We start from the raw sequence: 17,155 nt of genomic DNA on the forward strand, positions 1-17,155 counted from the left end.
ATTTAGCAGGAAAAAAAAAAAAAACCTGGTCCTGGCACAAATTCTTAGGCTAAGAACATTAGCAAATGGAAAACTCTTAGCACAATAAGAAAATACTGTGCAAAGTCAGCCTCCTCTGCAATCAGTCCCAGGGATTCCATTTTTAGCCTTGTTTACTTCAGATACATCTTCAGCCAGCCTGCAGAACACAGGGGTCTGCACACAAACATCCTATCACTCTATGACACTGTAATGAGGTGGCACTAATCCCATTTGTTCATTGATGTTTATGGCATTCACCAATCAACATATTTTACCTTTATGTGGAAGTTATTTATTCCTATAGATAAAAAGAGCTGTCTGACGCAACTGCTTGCTGCTTTGATATTCTAATAAACTCCTTTGTCTTATTGGCCAAAGAGAGACTGAACCCAGATTTTCTCTTAACAATTTAACAGCAAGGGAAAATTGGAAATTAGTATGGCCGAAACTAGGCATTGGCCCACACCTATATACCACTATAGATCAAGATAAGGTCAAAATAGGCTCATGATTTAGATGATATAAGCAAATAAGAAGAGCATAGGATAGTTTACCTCTCAGATGTGTGGAGAAGGAAAAAATTTGTGACCAAAGAACAGAACTCATTATTGAACACCAAATAGATAATCTTGATTTAATAAAGTTAAAAAGGTTTTGTACAAGCAAAACTAATGCAGACAATATTAGAAGGGAAGCAATAAATTGGGAAAATATTTTTACATTTAAGGGTTCTGATAAAGGCCTCATTTCTAAAATATAGAGAGAATTTATAAGAATTCAAGTCATTCCTCAACTGATAAAAGGTCAAAGGATATGAACAGACAATTTTCAGATGAAGAAATTGAAACCATTTCTAGTCATATGAAGAGGTACTAAATCACTATTGATCAGAGAAATGCAAATTAAGACAACTCAGATACCATATATACCTCTCAGATTGGCTAAGATGGCTTGAAAAGATAATGATGAATGTTGAAGGGGATGTGGGAAAACTGGGACACTGATACATTGTTGGTGGAATTGTGAATGGATCCAGCCATTCTGCAGAGCAATCTGGAACTATGCTCAAAAGGTTGTCAAACTGTGCATACCCTTTGATCCAGCAGTGTTTGTACTGGACTTACATCCCAACAAGATCTTAAAGGAGGGAAAGGGACCTAAATGTGCAAAAATGTCTGTGGCAGCCCTTTTTGTAGCAGCAAGGAATTGAGTGGAAACCCATCAGTTTGAGAATGGCTGAATAAGGTATGATACATGCATGGTATGGAATATTATTATTCTATAAGAAATGAACAGCAGGATGATTTTAGAGAGGGCTGGTGGGAGTTACATGAACTGATGCTAAGTAAAATGAGCAGAACCAAGATTTCGTTGTACATGGCAATGGCAAAATTATATGATGATTAATTCTGATGGATGTGGCTTTTCTCAACAATGAAACGATTCAGGTGAGTTCCAATGATCTTGTGATAATGAGAACCATCTATACTCAGAGAGAGGACTACGGGAATTGAATGTGAATCACAACATAGCATTTTCACTTCTTTTGTTGTTGTTTGCTTGTATTTTATTGCCTTTCTCATTTTTTTCGTTTTTGATCTGATTCTTATTGTGCAGCAAGATAATTGTATAAATATGTATGTCTATATTGGATTTACATATAAAAAATCAAAATAACAGCAAGATAAAATACCAGAAGAAAGAATTATTCCAAAACCAATCACAAATAAACTCTTAACTAACTGAATTTCCTAAACCATTTCATCAACATTCTACCTAGATCCTTTAAATCACTCAATATGACCTTTTCAACCTTAGAAAAGTACACTACATAATTCTCACCTTCTTCACCTGTCTTCCAATGAAATCTTCCCCACCCCCTCAGAATTTGAACCTCATTCTACCATTCCCATTTCTGATTTTTTTATTATTTGTCCTCAGGATCAAAGCAGACATAGGGTTCTATAGATTTAACTCTATAATACTTCTTATATCCTTCCCCTCCTTTTTAATCCCACCACCAAACTAGTTTACAACTTCAGTCACTCTCATCTGGACAGTTACAATAATTCCTAGCTGTTATTTCTGACCAGTTTCTCTCCCTATAATCCTACTAGCCAATTAATCTTCCTCAAACACAATTCTGTTGTCATCTTTCTCATTATCAACAAACTTCAGTGACTCCCTGTTGTTGACCAAATGAAGTCCAAATTCTTTTATATGACATTCAAAACCACCATAATTTCACTCCAACCTACCTTTCCAGTTTTATCTCTTACTATTCCTCTACACCCACACACACACCATACATGACACAAGACTAATTTTCTCATTCCAAAAACTTACTTCATATTTTTCCGCCCTTTTCTTCTTCTCATATTATTTCTCATACCTGGAATGCCCTATATCTTAGCTCTGTTCATATTTTTTTTCCTATCCATGCTACATTTGCCATATTAGATATCACCTCTTACATGAAGCTTTCCCTCACCACTCCAACTCATAATGATCTCTTCATCCTCTAAACTAATAACATTCACTTATCAGAACTGCTACCATTAGACATATGCCCCAAGGCCTGTTCTACTCTTTAGGCTTTTAACAAATATGCTGCCTTTTATTAGCTCTTGCATTGCTGTCACAAATTATCATTTAACATTTCTAATATCATTTGACTTTTTATGGTTGCATGCTTTCCCTCTATAATTAAATTATAAAATCCTTGAGGGTCTGACAAAATATCAATCTTTTCTACATATACACCATATTTCCTTTTAATGCACACATACATAGTTTATAACCAAGAGGTTTTTGTGGAATAAATAAAGTGATGAAATTTGATATCACCATGAATGAGCAAATGAACGGATAAGTAGATGAGTTAAAATCTAAAGAGAAAAGTGACAATTATATGTTTGGGGTAGGGAGAAATCAGGAATAATGAGAAAAGAATATAAGTCTTAAAAGGATGAACCATAAGACCAAAGAGGACTATAAGACTAAGAAGGAGTTCTGTGCCATGCCCAACATAAGTAAACTACATCATCTCTGAGGAAATAGACAGGATTCCTGGCTTCTTTATAAGCACAATTCATTCAGTTGCTATGCATGGCCTATCCTGATTACTCCAGGTCCTTACATTCTCTCACTCTTAAAATTAATTTGTATTTTTAATATATTTTATATTTATTTACTCTTTCCATGATTTATTCCTCTTCCTAACTACTAAATGTAGTTCCAGAAGAATGACAATTCCTTGAAGGCAGGGATGGTTTTATTTTGGATTTGTGTTCCTAGAACATAACACTAATGTCTTGTAGAGAGTAAGCATTTAATAAACATTTGTTCAATTGAATTTCTAGTTAGGGGACACAATGGACAGAATGCTGAGTCTAGAATCAGGAAGACCTGAATTCAAATCCAGCCTCAGAAACTTACTAGCAATGTGACTGACACTAGGTAGGTCATTTAACCACTGTCTGCTTCAATTTCCTGAATTGCAAAATGAAAATAATATTACCTACTTCATGGGGATATTATGAGGATCAAATGAGATATTTGTAAAGTGCTTAGCACAGTAATCAACACGTAGTAAACATTGAGTAAATGCATGACATCCGCTTTTCCCCACCCTCTTTTAAGTGTAATAGAAGTAAACTATGTATCACCAAATTGGGATAATTAGACCGATTTAGAAACAATGAATGAACAAACTAAAATATTAAATTATTAATAATCAGAGATTTTAATTATATAAAAATATGTTGACAGAATTCCTCATGAAAACAGAAATCAAAGATTTAGGACATGGAACAAAGTACAAAATAGATCATTGTACACCAGTTGTCATTCCAATAAATAGGAAAGGATAAAGCACTTTACCTTGGTCCTCATTAGTTAACAGGAATTAGTGCAGGAGACTAATATGGATGGGTACCAATAAAATAATAATCATGACAAAATCATTTCCATATGAATCAATTGACTAATAAGCAGTTATTAGGCACCTGTTATGTTAAAGACACCATATTGTTTCTGGGATTACAAACACAATAATGAAACTGACCATCTCTAGGAGCTTAAATTCTACTGGGGGGAGGTGGCTGAAGAGGAATAAATAAATAAATATTTCGGTGGGAAATGGAAAACCAAAGGAAACTCTCATGAAATTATGTAACTTTAAGGAAAAAAATATCTAAACTCAAATTTTAGCTTAGGAAACAGTGAAAGCAAAATATTAAAATTCAAAGATTCACAGGAAGTCAGGAGACTATTTTTATAAAATACAATTTACAAAATTGAAAAGTCAGAATGTGTATATACATATGTGTATGTGGTACATATTACATGTATACATATATCTGTGTGTGTGTGTATATATGTGTGTGTGTATATGTGTGTGTGTATATATATACATGTTAAAAGAACAAAAGTTGTAGTCACAAGGAATACTAAATGGAAAGCAAGTTAACACAAAGTACAATGTTTCAGATTGCTTAAAAAGCTGATTCTCATAGAAAAAAAGGCTATCTTTAAAAATAAAAAAAAGAGGAAAGCCTTACATAGCAAAATTCTTTGTTAAATACAAAATAAATGTTAAGCAAATCCAACCTAAATCAAACAACTTCAGAAATGAGCTTTAAAGCAAACAATAATAAAATCTTTTAAAATATCACAATATGAATGATGGCAATACTTTAATTACCCAAAATAGATTGATAAGTTTCTTTATAGGAATAGAGGCATGGGGTTTATTTGTTTGCTTTGCATTGGATAAATGGCTATTTCTTAAGAGTAAATAATTTTAAAACCCACCATAAAGGAGTTGTACTGGAGCTAATAATAAGGAATTAACCCTTAGTCCTTTCCTCACCTTCAAGTATGTGAAACATCACTTCTTTCTTGAAACTTTTTACACTAGTTTTCTGGGGGCATTAAATCCTTTGTATTCCCTTTTGCCTTTCTGACCACTATTTCTGTATTTCCTTCTTTAGTATTTTTTCCTCCTGTCACTTAAATAGAGCCATTCTTCGAATTTTATAACCAAATTCTTTTCTGCTTTCTATATGCTTTCTTCTGGTGATCTCATGCTAATCCTTTTTGAGCTTTCATTTGTTTTAATGTAGATGGCTGCCAAAAATATAGCCTCAAGCTCAATTCCAGATCCATGTTTCCAACTATATGCAGTTCCAGTTGATGTTCCTCCAGGAATTCAAACATTATGTCCTAAACCATCTTCTTTTCTTTAAATGAACTTTTCTAAGTATTCACTTTTAATCATTAAAGGTTTTTGTGTCCTCATCAAGTCATTTAAGAGATGCTACTGAAACCCACAAGGTGACTGCACACTCTCCTCATTGCCAACTTCATCTCTTTATTTCTGAGTGTGTAGATGACTGGATTTAGAAAGGGAGTCAGAACTGCATCAAAGATAGCAAGGTATTTGTCTAGTTGTGATGGGTTGAATGGCCATGTATAGAAAGATAAGCATGGAACAAAGAACAAAATCACCACAATAATGTGAGCTGAAAGAGTGGAGAGAGCCTTAGAGGAACCACCTGATGAATGTTTTTGAACAGTGACCAAGATGAAAATGTAAGATATAATTAAAATGAAGAAGACACCTATGGACATGAAGCCACTAATGACTGTTACCATGAGATTTAGTCTATATGTGTCAATACAGGCAAGTTGGATGAACCGAGGGAGATCACAATAAAAACTGTCCAGCTCATTGGGACCACAAAATGGCAGATTAATTATAAAAGCCATTTGGACCCCTGAATGGATGAAACCAATGATCCAGGCAGCAGCAAGAAGCAATGTGCGGGGACTTCCGGTTAAGATGGCGGAGAGGAGGCTCACAGTTGCATAAGCTCCGCGCTTTCTCTCACTATCCACTTCATTACAAGCCTCTGAATCAATGCTTGACTGAAAAAAAACCCACAAATAGTTACCAAGAGAAGCCATCCTTGAGATCCGCCAAGAAAGGTCAGTCTTTACTGGAGGGCTGGGGCGGTTTTAGATCGGGCGCAGGCGGCGGGCAGCGGCAGTGAGAGCACGGGAGCAGACTGCAGAGGGGGTGGGGAGTGATCGTAGCCGTTTCTGCGGGGAGAGCTTCGCTACAGGTTTGGATAATTTCCTCCGGCAGCAAGTCAACAGCCCAGCAGAAAAGCTAAAAACACCGGGGCTGAAGAATACAACCGCAAACAGCTGAAGTCTTTCAGGACCTGGCTGCCCCCCCTTCCCCCCCCCAGTGACTCAGCACGCTCTGGGATCTCAGAGCGCAGGCGCAGCACAGTCCTGCTAGTGCCTCACTGCTGCCACCTGCAGTCTGTAGAGGAAGCTCGATAACACACCCAGCCCCTCCCCCAAAGAAAGACTCCAGTTTTTTCTGTTTTTCTTTGGTAGTTTATCTCTGATTAATAGACAGAATGAGCAAGAAGCTGAAGAGGACTTTAACCCTTGACAGCTTCTATACAGATAGAGAGCAGACTCTAAATCCTGAGGAGACTAAAAACAGGCAGTCCCCAGGTGATTCCCCAAAGGAGGAGATCGGCTGTTCCTCAGCACAGATGAACCTCATAGAAGTGATTAAAAAGGCTCTCACAAGGGAGCTAGAAGAAAAATGGGAAAAGAGTCTGGAGAAAGTTAAAGAGAGAGTGGATAAAGAAGTAAAATCCTTGAAAAATAGGATTAGTGAACTGGAAACAGAAAACAGCTCTCTAAAAAACAAAATTGGCGAAATGGAAAAAAATTCCACAGAACAAAAGAACTCAATTGGACAATTAGAGAAAGATTTTAAAAAAGTGAGTGAAGAGAATACTTCACTGAAAATCAGAATTGAACAAGTGGAATTGAATGACTCGAGGAGACAAGAAGAATCAGTCAAGCAAATCCAAAAAAATCAAACAATGGAGAAAAATGTGAAATACCTTCTGGGGAAGACAACAGACCTGGAAAACAGATCCAGGAGAGACAATCTGAGAATCATTGGACTCCCAGAAAAACATGATGAAAAAAAAAGCCTGGACACTGTCTTCCAGGAAATTATCAAAGAGAACTGCCCAGAAGTCATAGGAACAGAGGAAAAAATAAACATTGAAAGGATTCATCGATCACCCACTGAAAGGGATCCTAAAATCAAAACACCAAGGAATATAGTGGCCAAATGCCAGAACCCTCAGGTGAAAGAAAAAATATTGCAAGCGGCTAGAAAAACCCAATTCAAGTATCAAGGAGCCACAATAAGGATCACCCAGGATCTGGCAGCATCCACATTAAAAGATCGAAGGGCCTGGAATATGATATTCCGAAAAGCTAAGGAACTTGGTATGCAACCAAAAATAACTTACCCAGCGAGAATGAGCATCTTTTTCCAGGGAAGAAGATGGACATTCAACGAAGTAAGCGAATTTCATCTATTTCTGATGAAAAAACCAGAACTTAACAAAAAGTTTGATCTACAAATATAGAACTCAAGAGAAATCTAAAAAGGTAAAGATTAATCTTGGGAACTATATTTTGACTATATAGATGTATAAAGAATACATGTATACCTTGTTCTAGAAATTGATGTGGAAAGGACATTGTACCAGAAAAAGGGTAAAGTGGGGGTAGTACATCTCATGAAGAGGCATAGGAAACCTATTATATCTGAGAGAAAGAATGGAGGGGGATGAATATAGTGGGTATCTTACTGCCTTCAGAATTGGCTTTAAGTGAAAAATCTTAAGACATATTCAATCTATGGTGAAACTTCTCCCATCTCATTGAAAAGTGAGAAGGGAAAAGTGGAAAGGGAAGGAATAAGCTAAGGGGAAGGGAATACGGGAACTGGGAGGGAAAGGGGTAAGATAGGGGGAGGAACTCTAAGGAGGGGGAGGGATACTAAAAAGGGAGGGCTGTGAGAAGCAAGGGGTGCTCACAAGCTTAATACTTGGAAGGGGGGAAAGGGGAAAGAAGGGAGGAAAGCATAAACCGGGGTTAACAAGATGGCAAGTAATACAGAATTGGTCATTCTAACCATAAACGTGAACGGGGTAAACTCCCCCATAAAGAGAAAGCGGTTAGCAGAATGGATTAAAAGCCAGAATCCTACAATATGTTGTTTACAGGAAACACACCTGAAGCGGGGAGATACATGCAGGTTAAAGGTAAAAGGTTGGAGCAAAATCTACTATGCTTCAGGTGAAGTCAAAAAAGCAGGGGTAGCCATCCTGATCTCAGATCAAGCTAAAGCAAAAATTGACCTAATTAAAAGAGATAAGGAAGGACACTATATCTTGCTAAAGGGTAGCATGGATAATGAAGCACTATCTATATTAAACATATATGCACCAAGTGGGGTAGCATCTAAATTCTTAAAAGAGAAACTAAGAGAGCTGCAAGAAGAAATAGACAGTAAAACTATAATAGTGGGAGATCTTAACCTTGCACTCTCAGAATTAGATAAATCAAACCAGAAAATAAATAAGAAAGAAGTCAAAGAGGTAAACAGAATACTAGAAAAGCTAGATATGATAGATCTCTGGAGAAAATGTAATGGAGACAGAAAGGAATACACTTTCTTTTCAGCAGTTCATGGAACCTATACAAAAATTGACCATATATTAGGACATAAAAACCTCAAACTCAAATGTAGTAAGGCAGAAATAGTAAATGCATCCTTTTCAGACCACGATGCAATGAAAATTACATTCAACAAAAAAGCAGGGGGAAGTAGACCAAAAAATAATTGGAAACTAAATAATCTCATACTAAAGAATGATTGGGTAAAACAGCAAATCATAGACATAATTAATAACTTCACCCAAGAAAACGATAATAATGAGACATCATACCAAAATGTATGGGATGCAGCCAAAGCGGTAATAAGGGGAAATTTCATATCTCTAGAGGCCTATTTGTATAAAATAGAGAAAGAGAAGGTCAATGAATTGGGTTTGCAATTAAAAATGCTAGAAAAGGAACAAATTAAAAACCCCCAGTCAAACACTAAACTTGAAATTCTAAAAGTAAAAGGTGAGATCAATAAAATTGAAAGTAAAAAAACTATTGAATTGATTAATAAAACTAAGAGTTGGTTCTATGAAAAAACCAACAAAATAGACAAACCCTTAGTAAATCTGATTAAAAAAAGGAAAGAGGAAAATCAAATTGTTAGTCTTAAAAATGAAAAGGGAGAACTCACCACTAACGAAGAGGAAATTAGAGCAATAATTAGGAGTTACTTTGCCCAACTTTATGCCAATAAATTCGACAACTTAAATGAAATAGAAAAATACCTCCAAAAATACAGCTTGCCCAAACTAACAGAGGAAGAAGTAAATATCCTAAACAGTCCCATCTCAGAAAAAGAAATAGAACAAACTATCAATCAACTCCCTAAGAAAAAATCCCCAGGACCAGATGGATTTACATGTGAATTCTACCAAACATTTAAAGAACAATTAACTCCAATGTTATATAAACTATTTGAAAAAATAGGGATTGAAGGAGTCCTACCAAACTCCTTTTATGACACAGATATGGTACTGATACCTAAACCAGGTAGGCTGAAAACAGAGAAAGAAAATTATAGACCAATCTCCCTAATGAATATTGATGCTAAAATCTTAAATAAAATATTAGCAAAAAGATTACAGAAAATTGTCACCAGGATAATACACTATGACCAAGTAGGATTTATACCAGGAATGCAGGGCTGGTTCAATATTAGGAAAACTATTAACATAATTGACTATATCAATAACCAAACAAACAAAAACCACATGATCATCTCAATAGATGCAGAAAAAGCATTTGATAAAATCCAACATCCATTCCTAATAAAAACACTTGAGAGCATAGGAATAAATGGACTTTTCCTTAAAATAGTCAGGAGCATATATTTAAAACCATCAGTAAGCATCATATGCAATGGGGAAAAACTGGAACCTTTCCCAGTAAGATCTGGAGTGAAGCAAGGTTGCCCACTATCACCATTATTATTTAATATCGTATTAGAAACACTAGCCTCGGCAATAAGAGTCGAGAAAGATATAAAAGGAATTAGAGTAGGCAATGAGGAAACCAAACTATCACTCTTTGCAGATGATATGATGGTATACCTAGAGAACCCCAGAGATTCTACCAAAAAGCTATTGGAAATAATTCATAATTTTAGCAAAGTAGCTGGCTACAAAATAAATCCCCATAAATCCTCAGCATTTTTATACATCACCAACAAAACCCAACAGCAAGAGATACAAAGAGAAATTCCATTCAGAATAACTGTTGATACCATAAAATATTTGGGAATCTATCTACCAAAGGAAAGTCAGGAATTATATGAGCAAAATTATAAAAAAGTCTCCACACAAATAAAGTCAGACTTAAATAATTGGAAAAATATTAAGTGCTCTTGGATCGGCCGAGCGAACATAATAAAGATGACAATACTCCCTAAACTAATCTATTTATTTAGTGCTATACCAATCAGACTTCCAAGAAAATATTTTATTGATCTAGAAAAAATAACAACAAAATTCATATGGAACAATAAAAAGTCGAGAATCTCAAGGGAACTAATGAAAAAAAAATCAAATGAAGGTGGCCTAGCTGTACCTGATCTAAAATTATATTATAAAGCAGCAGTCACCAAAACCATTTGGTATTGGCTAAGAAATAGATTAGTGGATCAGTGGAAAAGGCTAGGCTCACAAGACAGAATAGTCAACTATAGCAATCTAGTGTTTGACAAACCCCAAGCCCCTAACTTCTGGGAAAAGAATTCATTATTTGATAAAAACTGCTGGGATAATTGGAAATTAGTATGGCAGAAATTAGGCATGGACCCACACTTAACACCATATACCAAGATAAGATCAAAATGGGTCTATGACCTAGGCATAAAGAACGAGACTATAAATAAATTAGAGGAACATAGAATAGTTTATCTCTCAGACTTGTGGAGGAGAAAGAAATTTGTGACCAAAGATGAACTAGAGACCATTACTGATCACAGAATAGAAAATTTCGATTACATCAAATTAAAAAGCCTTTGTACAAATAAAACTAATGCAAACAAGATTAGAAGGGAAGCGACAAACTGGGAAAACATTTTCACAGTTAAAGGTTCTGATAAAGGCCTCATTTCCAAAATATATAGAGAACTGACTCAAATTTATAAGAAATCAAGCCATTCTCCAATTGATAAATGGTCAAAGGATATGAACAGACAATTTTCAGAGGATGAGATTGAAACTATTACCACTCATATGAAAGAGTGTTCCAAATCATTATTGATCAGAGAAATGCAAATTAAGACAACTCTGAGATACCACTACACACCTGTCAGATTGGCTAAGATGACAGGAAAAAATAATGATGAATGTTGGAGGGGATGCGGGAAAACTGGGACACTAATGCATTGTTGGTGGAGTTGTGAACGAATCCAACCATTCTGGAGAGCAATCTGGAATTATGCCCAAAAAATTATCAAAATGTGCATATCCTTTGATCCAGCAGTGTTTCTATTGGGCTTATATCCCAAAGAAATACTAAAGAAGGGAAAGGGACCTGTATGTGCCAAAATGTTTGTAGCAGCCCTGTTTGTAGTGGCTAGAAACTGGAAAATGAATGGATGCCCATCAATTGGAGAATGGCTGGGTAAATTGTGGTATATGAATGTTATGGAATATTATTGTTCTGTAAGAAATGACCAGCAGGATGAATACAGAGAGGCTTGGAGAGACCTACATGAACTGATGCTAAGTGAAATGAGCAGAACCAGGAGATCATTATACACTTCGACAACGATATTGTATGAGGACATATTTTGATGGAAGTGGATTTCTTTGACAAAGAGACCTGAGTTTCAATTGATAAATGACGGACAAAAGCAGCTACACCCAAAGAAAGAACACTGGGAAACGAATGTGAACTATCTGCATTTTTGTTTCTCTTCCCGGATTATTTATACCTTCTGAATCCAATTCTCCCTATGCAACAAGAGAACTGTTCGGTTCTGCAAACATATATTGTATCTAGGATATACTGCAACATATCCAGCATGTAGAGGACTGCTTGCCATCTAGGGGAGGGGGTGGAGGGAGGGAGGGGGAAAAAAAAAAAAAAAAAAAATCGGAACAAAGAAGCAATGTGCACATTCTTGGACACATAATAATCAAATAATGGAGAGGTTTACATATAGCAACATATCTATCAAAGGCCATAGCTATAAGTAGCACCATCTCCACACCACCAATCAAATGAATAAAGAATATCTGGGTAATGCAGCCAGAGAATGAAATGACTTTGCGCTTTCTGAAAAGGTCACATATCATCTTAGGAGATGTGGCAGAGGAAATCCCCAAGTCAATGAAGGAGAGGTTGGCCAGCAGGAAATACATGGGAGAGTGTAAGTGAGGATCAGAAGACACTGTGAACATAATGAGAGAGTTTCCCAGCATGCTTGCCAAATAGAACACAGAAGAAAATACAAAGAGTAGAAGCTGAATATCCCAAGAATTGGAGAGTCCCAGGAACACAAACTCAGACACTGCAGTGCGATTTACTCTATCCATTGATTCAGTCAGCAGAGCTTCCTCTGAAATTATATTAAAAAAAGAATAAAGAATCCAATTACTAGATATTTAAATAATATTCCAGAATCCAAGTCAACTCAACAGCTAGTTGGCAAAGGTCTACATTTTGCAAAGCATAATTAACCAATTCATATCACTGAAATTTAACTGGAAAGTGACTGACTTAGAGCACTACCCAAAGTTAACACCATAACCTTCAATGGCATTTCTCTAACTACTTCCTAGAAAGACTTTCCTGAAAGGAAAGGCATGATGGCTGCATAGTAAATGGTTAGGAGTGGAGGGAGGAGAAATAAGGGGAAGAATGGTCAGTGCAGAATCTGAAAAGAAAAAGAAAGAATTAAGAAATTCATCTATATCCCCCTGTGGTTGTGATTTTTGTTGATGACTACTTCCATGGAAAATTTAATACTCTTTTACTTCTTTTTTGTACCATGGACTCCTCCTATCTTATCAAAAACATTAAGGGCCTCTGATTCACACTCTCTTTCTCCCTGTGGTTACAAAGAATGCATTGGACTTGGGTCATTCAATCAGCCAACAAGCACTTTTATTATGTGTGTGCCTGGCTCTAAGCACTGGGTATACAAAACAAGGAAGAAGCCCTGCATCAGTGACAAATTCTGCTGTTTACATCATTGAGCTATATATATATATGCATTCCAAAAAATGGTAGTTTTTTTTTAATTTCTCTTACTCCACATTCTACATCCATTTTTGGAAAATTTTGAGTTCCAGTTTTTTTCCCTCTATCCCTTACCTCTCTCCTATTCAACAATAATCTGTAAATCACATTCTAATCAAAATCTTTGGTACATTTATTTCCAAAATACCTCTTAAATATATCCCCTCTTCTTTTTTCTCCAGTGTCATTATTCTCCTATTATTGGCCTTAATTTTCACCTATATAAACTATTATAGTAACCTCTGATTACATTTATCTTTCCTCCTCCACTTTCTCAATTCACCAATCCCTTCTTCACATCTCTTCCAGCTTAAACTTCTTAACATATGGATTAAATCATGTCAACCAACTGTTCAAAAGATTTCAACCGCTCTGCATGAAACCCAATCAAATTTGGAATTTTTAGTCTGAAATTCAAAGATATCTACAACCTGAAGCTACCCTATATTTCCTAGTTTGTTTTACACTATTCGCTTCTTGATACCATGCCTTCTAAAATACTAAGCCTCTGACCCTTCCTAAATTATATTCTGTGTACTTTTCAACATTCATAATATGGTATACTCTATTCCCTACTTCTTCATCTATCCTCAATATCTTCTTAATGAAATGAAAGTTCCTGCATGTAGTTTTCCAAATCCTTGCTACCAAAAGAAAATAATGACACTCTAAAACATAGCCTGATGTTTTACTTGCATTTATTTACTTTTATCAGTTCACTTTTAAAATATTTATTCATCAACAAGAACTTGTTAAGTGCCTACTACATGGCAGCTAAACTAGGAACTGGGGACAAAGATAAAAATAAAATAATATCTATACTGAGAAAGTTTACAATTCAGTTTGTAGTCTTGTTGTATGTTACTCTCTTTCTGCTATGCAGCCAAACTGGTCTTCTTTCTATTCTTCACAAAAGGCATTCTACCACCTCTCTCTGTCCTTTAGCATTGACCATCTTCCTTGCTCAGAAAAAAAAAAAAAACTCACCTTTTCCTTCAAGGTATAACTCAACCTTTGCTTTCAACTGTCTTTCCTAATCTTTACAACTGCTACTACCCTTCTTCCCTAATTACTTTAAATTTATTTTGTTTGTTCTGTACATATATAGTAGGTAAATGTATATATATGTGTGTGTGTGTGTGTGTGTGTGTGTGTATAAATATGTGCATACACACACATATATATTATATGTAATATGTATATACATGTTGTAGCCCCAGATAAAAATGGAAACTCTTTAAGAACAGGGAGCATTTATATCCTCTGTGTCTTTATAGGGCCTGCAATAATTTGTTATTGTTAAGTCATTTTTCAATCATATTCAATTCTTCTTGACCCCATTTGGGGTTTTCTTGGAGTAGTTGGACATTTCCTTCTCCAGTTCATTTTACAAATGAGGAAACTGAGGTAAACAGGTTTAAGTGACTTTCCCAGGATCACATAGCTAATAAGTTTTGAATTCAGATTTTAATTCAGAAAGAGAAGTAGTCCTGATTCCAAGTCCAGTGCTCTATCCACTGCACTACCCACCAACTTTCCTAATATCTAAGGTCTCTTGCTATTCTGTCCCTATAATAGAGGGACCTCATTGATATGGGATTTTTGTTTTGAAACTTCCTCAGTATTTGTCAAAGGTAGGTGTTGAACCCAAGTCTTCATAACTCCAAGTGTCATATCCAGCCTATCATGCTCCCTCCTGTGATGTTTAAATTGTGGAGAAAGATTACACCTCTACTTGCTTCTCAATATCAATGAAACACTCTTTTTATTGTAGGGGGAAGAGTTTGCAAACAAGAGAAATGAACTCAATGAAAAGAGAGGAAAATCTGGAGATTTCACTTAAAAAAACTAATGAAGGCAAAAGAAGATGGTTTCACAAGTACAGAAGGAAAAATTAACTTTCAAAAGGAATTATCTCCATACCACTGTCTTTGATAATATGGAAAAGAATGAATGAAGATAGGACATATTTTGAATTGGTGAGAAAATAAGGAGACAAGAAAAAGGGGGATATTAGGATGCTCCCAGTAAATAATCTCAATATTTTCTTCTAAAATAGTAGACAATATCACTCCCTTCAATCCCAAGAATAAAGGAAGTTGTTCACTTGAAGAACCTGGAAGAGGTTTCAAATTACCACTTAGTGAAAATAGATTAACAAGAGATTCAGTATGACCTTTTGGACTTCTCTGGTAATAATAGGCTAAAAGAGAAGCACAAAAGAACACAGATAATGGAGTGCCCCCAGAATAAGGAATTATCAGCTAGGATGGGGGAACAGTGAAGTTTTGAGGACCACTTAACTTACCATGGGTATGATTAGTCATGAACCAGACTCCACAGAGAAAAAAAAATTAAACTTCACAAAGGAAATATACTGACAGAATGGGGGATAATAAAGATTTCTTTCAAAAAAGCCAAAATTCCTTAAATTAGGAGATTGGAGATAATTTTAATTCTTCCTTGATTTTTTATTTTAATCCTTACTCTTGGGCCCCTTACAATTCTCTGGTATTAATCAGGAGATAAAATCAAGTCATTTTCCTAATGGATAATCTCCATAATAGGGAATTCATCCTGACTATCCTGTTCCATGCAGAATAACAAAAAGAGTATTGCCTTAGGAGTCAGAAAATTTAGGATTAAATTCTTCATCTTCTCCTCTCTGGATGATGCTGGAGAGGGCACTTAATGTCTCTGAGACTTCATGTTTTCCTGAGTAAAATGACAGGGTTGAATTAATCCTCTGAGGTCCTTCCTAATTCTATATAATCATATTAACTCCATTCCCTTTCCTATTATATACAATAACTCTTTATTTATTCTGTGCAATGGGTAAGTCTGCCCCTAATATCATCTCATCGTGGAACATTAGCATTTGGACTATCTACAGTTCCTTCTGGAGATTATATTTTAATCTCTCTCACATACCTCTTCTGTCACATTAATCCTCATTCTATATCACCAGCTTTCATCTCTTCATGAACTCTTTTCTTCAGTCTTACTTTGGAGAATTATCAGGAAATTGGATGGTCTGCCAAACCTCACCCTTTTCCTGCTTATTTTGTCTTAACGCACTAAGAAACTCATACAATACTGCCATAGATGGAAATAACAACACTAAATGGTAGCAGCCAGGTGATGCTACAGAGAATGAGGTTGCCAGTCTGATATCATTTGGCCAAAAGAATTGTCTCCTAGGATTCTGTTGTTTTTCCCATGATAACTATAAGAAGAGCCTGTTAATAAAGAGTGCTTAGGGAAGAAGTGAACAGACTTCCTCTGAAAAGGACCTTTTGATTCTTTAACATATTCATATATACATGTATATATTTGTATGAATAACATATATACATATGTGTATATAACAAATCATGATACAAATTATCTCGTGTACAATTATATGTAATATAATTATACATAATATTATGTATACATTTGTATGTATATATAAATATATTAATATATATGTATGTGTATATATATATATACTTTGATGTAGTGTCACCAAGGAAGAATTTACAACTTGTACAAGTAAACTCATCTACTCATATTTGTTGGTATTACAAACCCCATGATTGTAGTTAATAAAGATTTTTTATTTTTTTAAAGAGATAAAAAGAAAGGAATATTTATAGATTATACCTAGATGGTTGCATACCTTCTTGCTATCAGTATAAATCATTGGAGTTTCTGAATATGATTTCACACAAATTGTTGAATGAGAATTAAAAATTGTTTCCAAAATCTTGACTTGTAAGTCAAGTACAAACTTATTCTTTCAATATCTTTTATTCTTTAGTCTAAGAATTTTTAAAAATGAAGTCAAACAATCAATAAACATTGTTAAATACTTCCT

At 35.3% G+C, this 17,155-nt stretch overlaps 1 protein-coding gene across 1 annotated transcript; it reads right to left on the minus strand.

The window, feature by feature from the left end:
- Window positions 1–5,331: 5,331 nt before the first annotated feature.
- LOC127549167 (olfactory receptor 4F3/4F16/4F29-like) lies at window positions 5,332–12,590 on the minus strand. The gene is made up of 2 exons (XM_051977002.1): window positions 12,166–12,590; window positions 5,332–5,845 (listed from the first exon to the last, which is right to left on the minus strand). The coding sequence occupies exons 1-2, from the start codon at window positions 12,588–12,590 to the stop codon at window positions 5,332–5,334; spliced, it is 939 nt and encodes a 312-aa protein (XP_051832962.1).
- Between the last annotated feature and the right edge of the window lie 4,565 nt (window positions 12,591–17,155).

The sequence above is a fragment of the Antechinus flavipes genome, chromosome 2 (assembly GCF_016432865.1).
Source record: "Antechinus flavipes isolate AdamAnt ecotype Samford, QLD, Australia chromosome 2, AdamAnt_v2, whole genome shotgun sequence".
NCBI classification, from domain to species: Eukaryota; Metazoa; Chordata; class Mammalia; order Dasyuromorphia; family Dasyuridae; genus Antechinus; species Antechinus flavipes.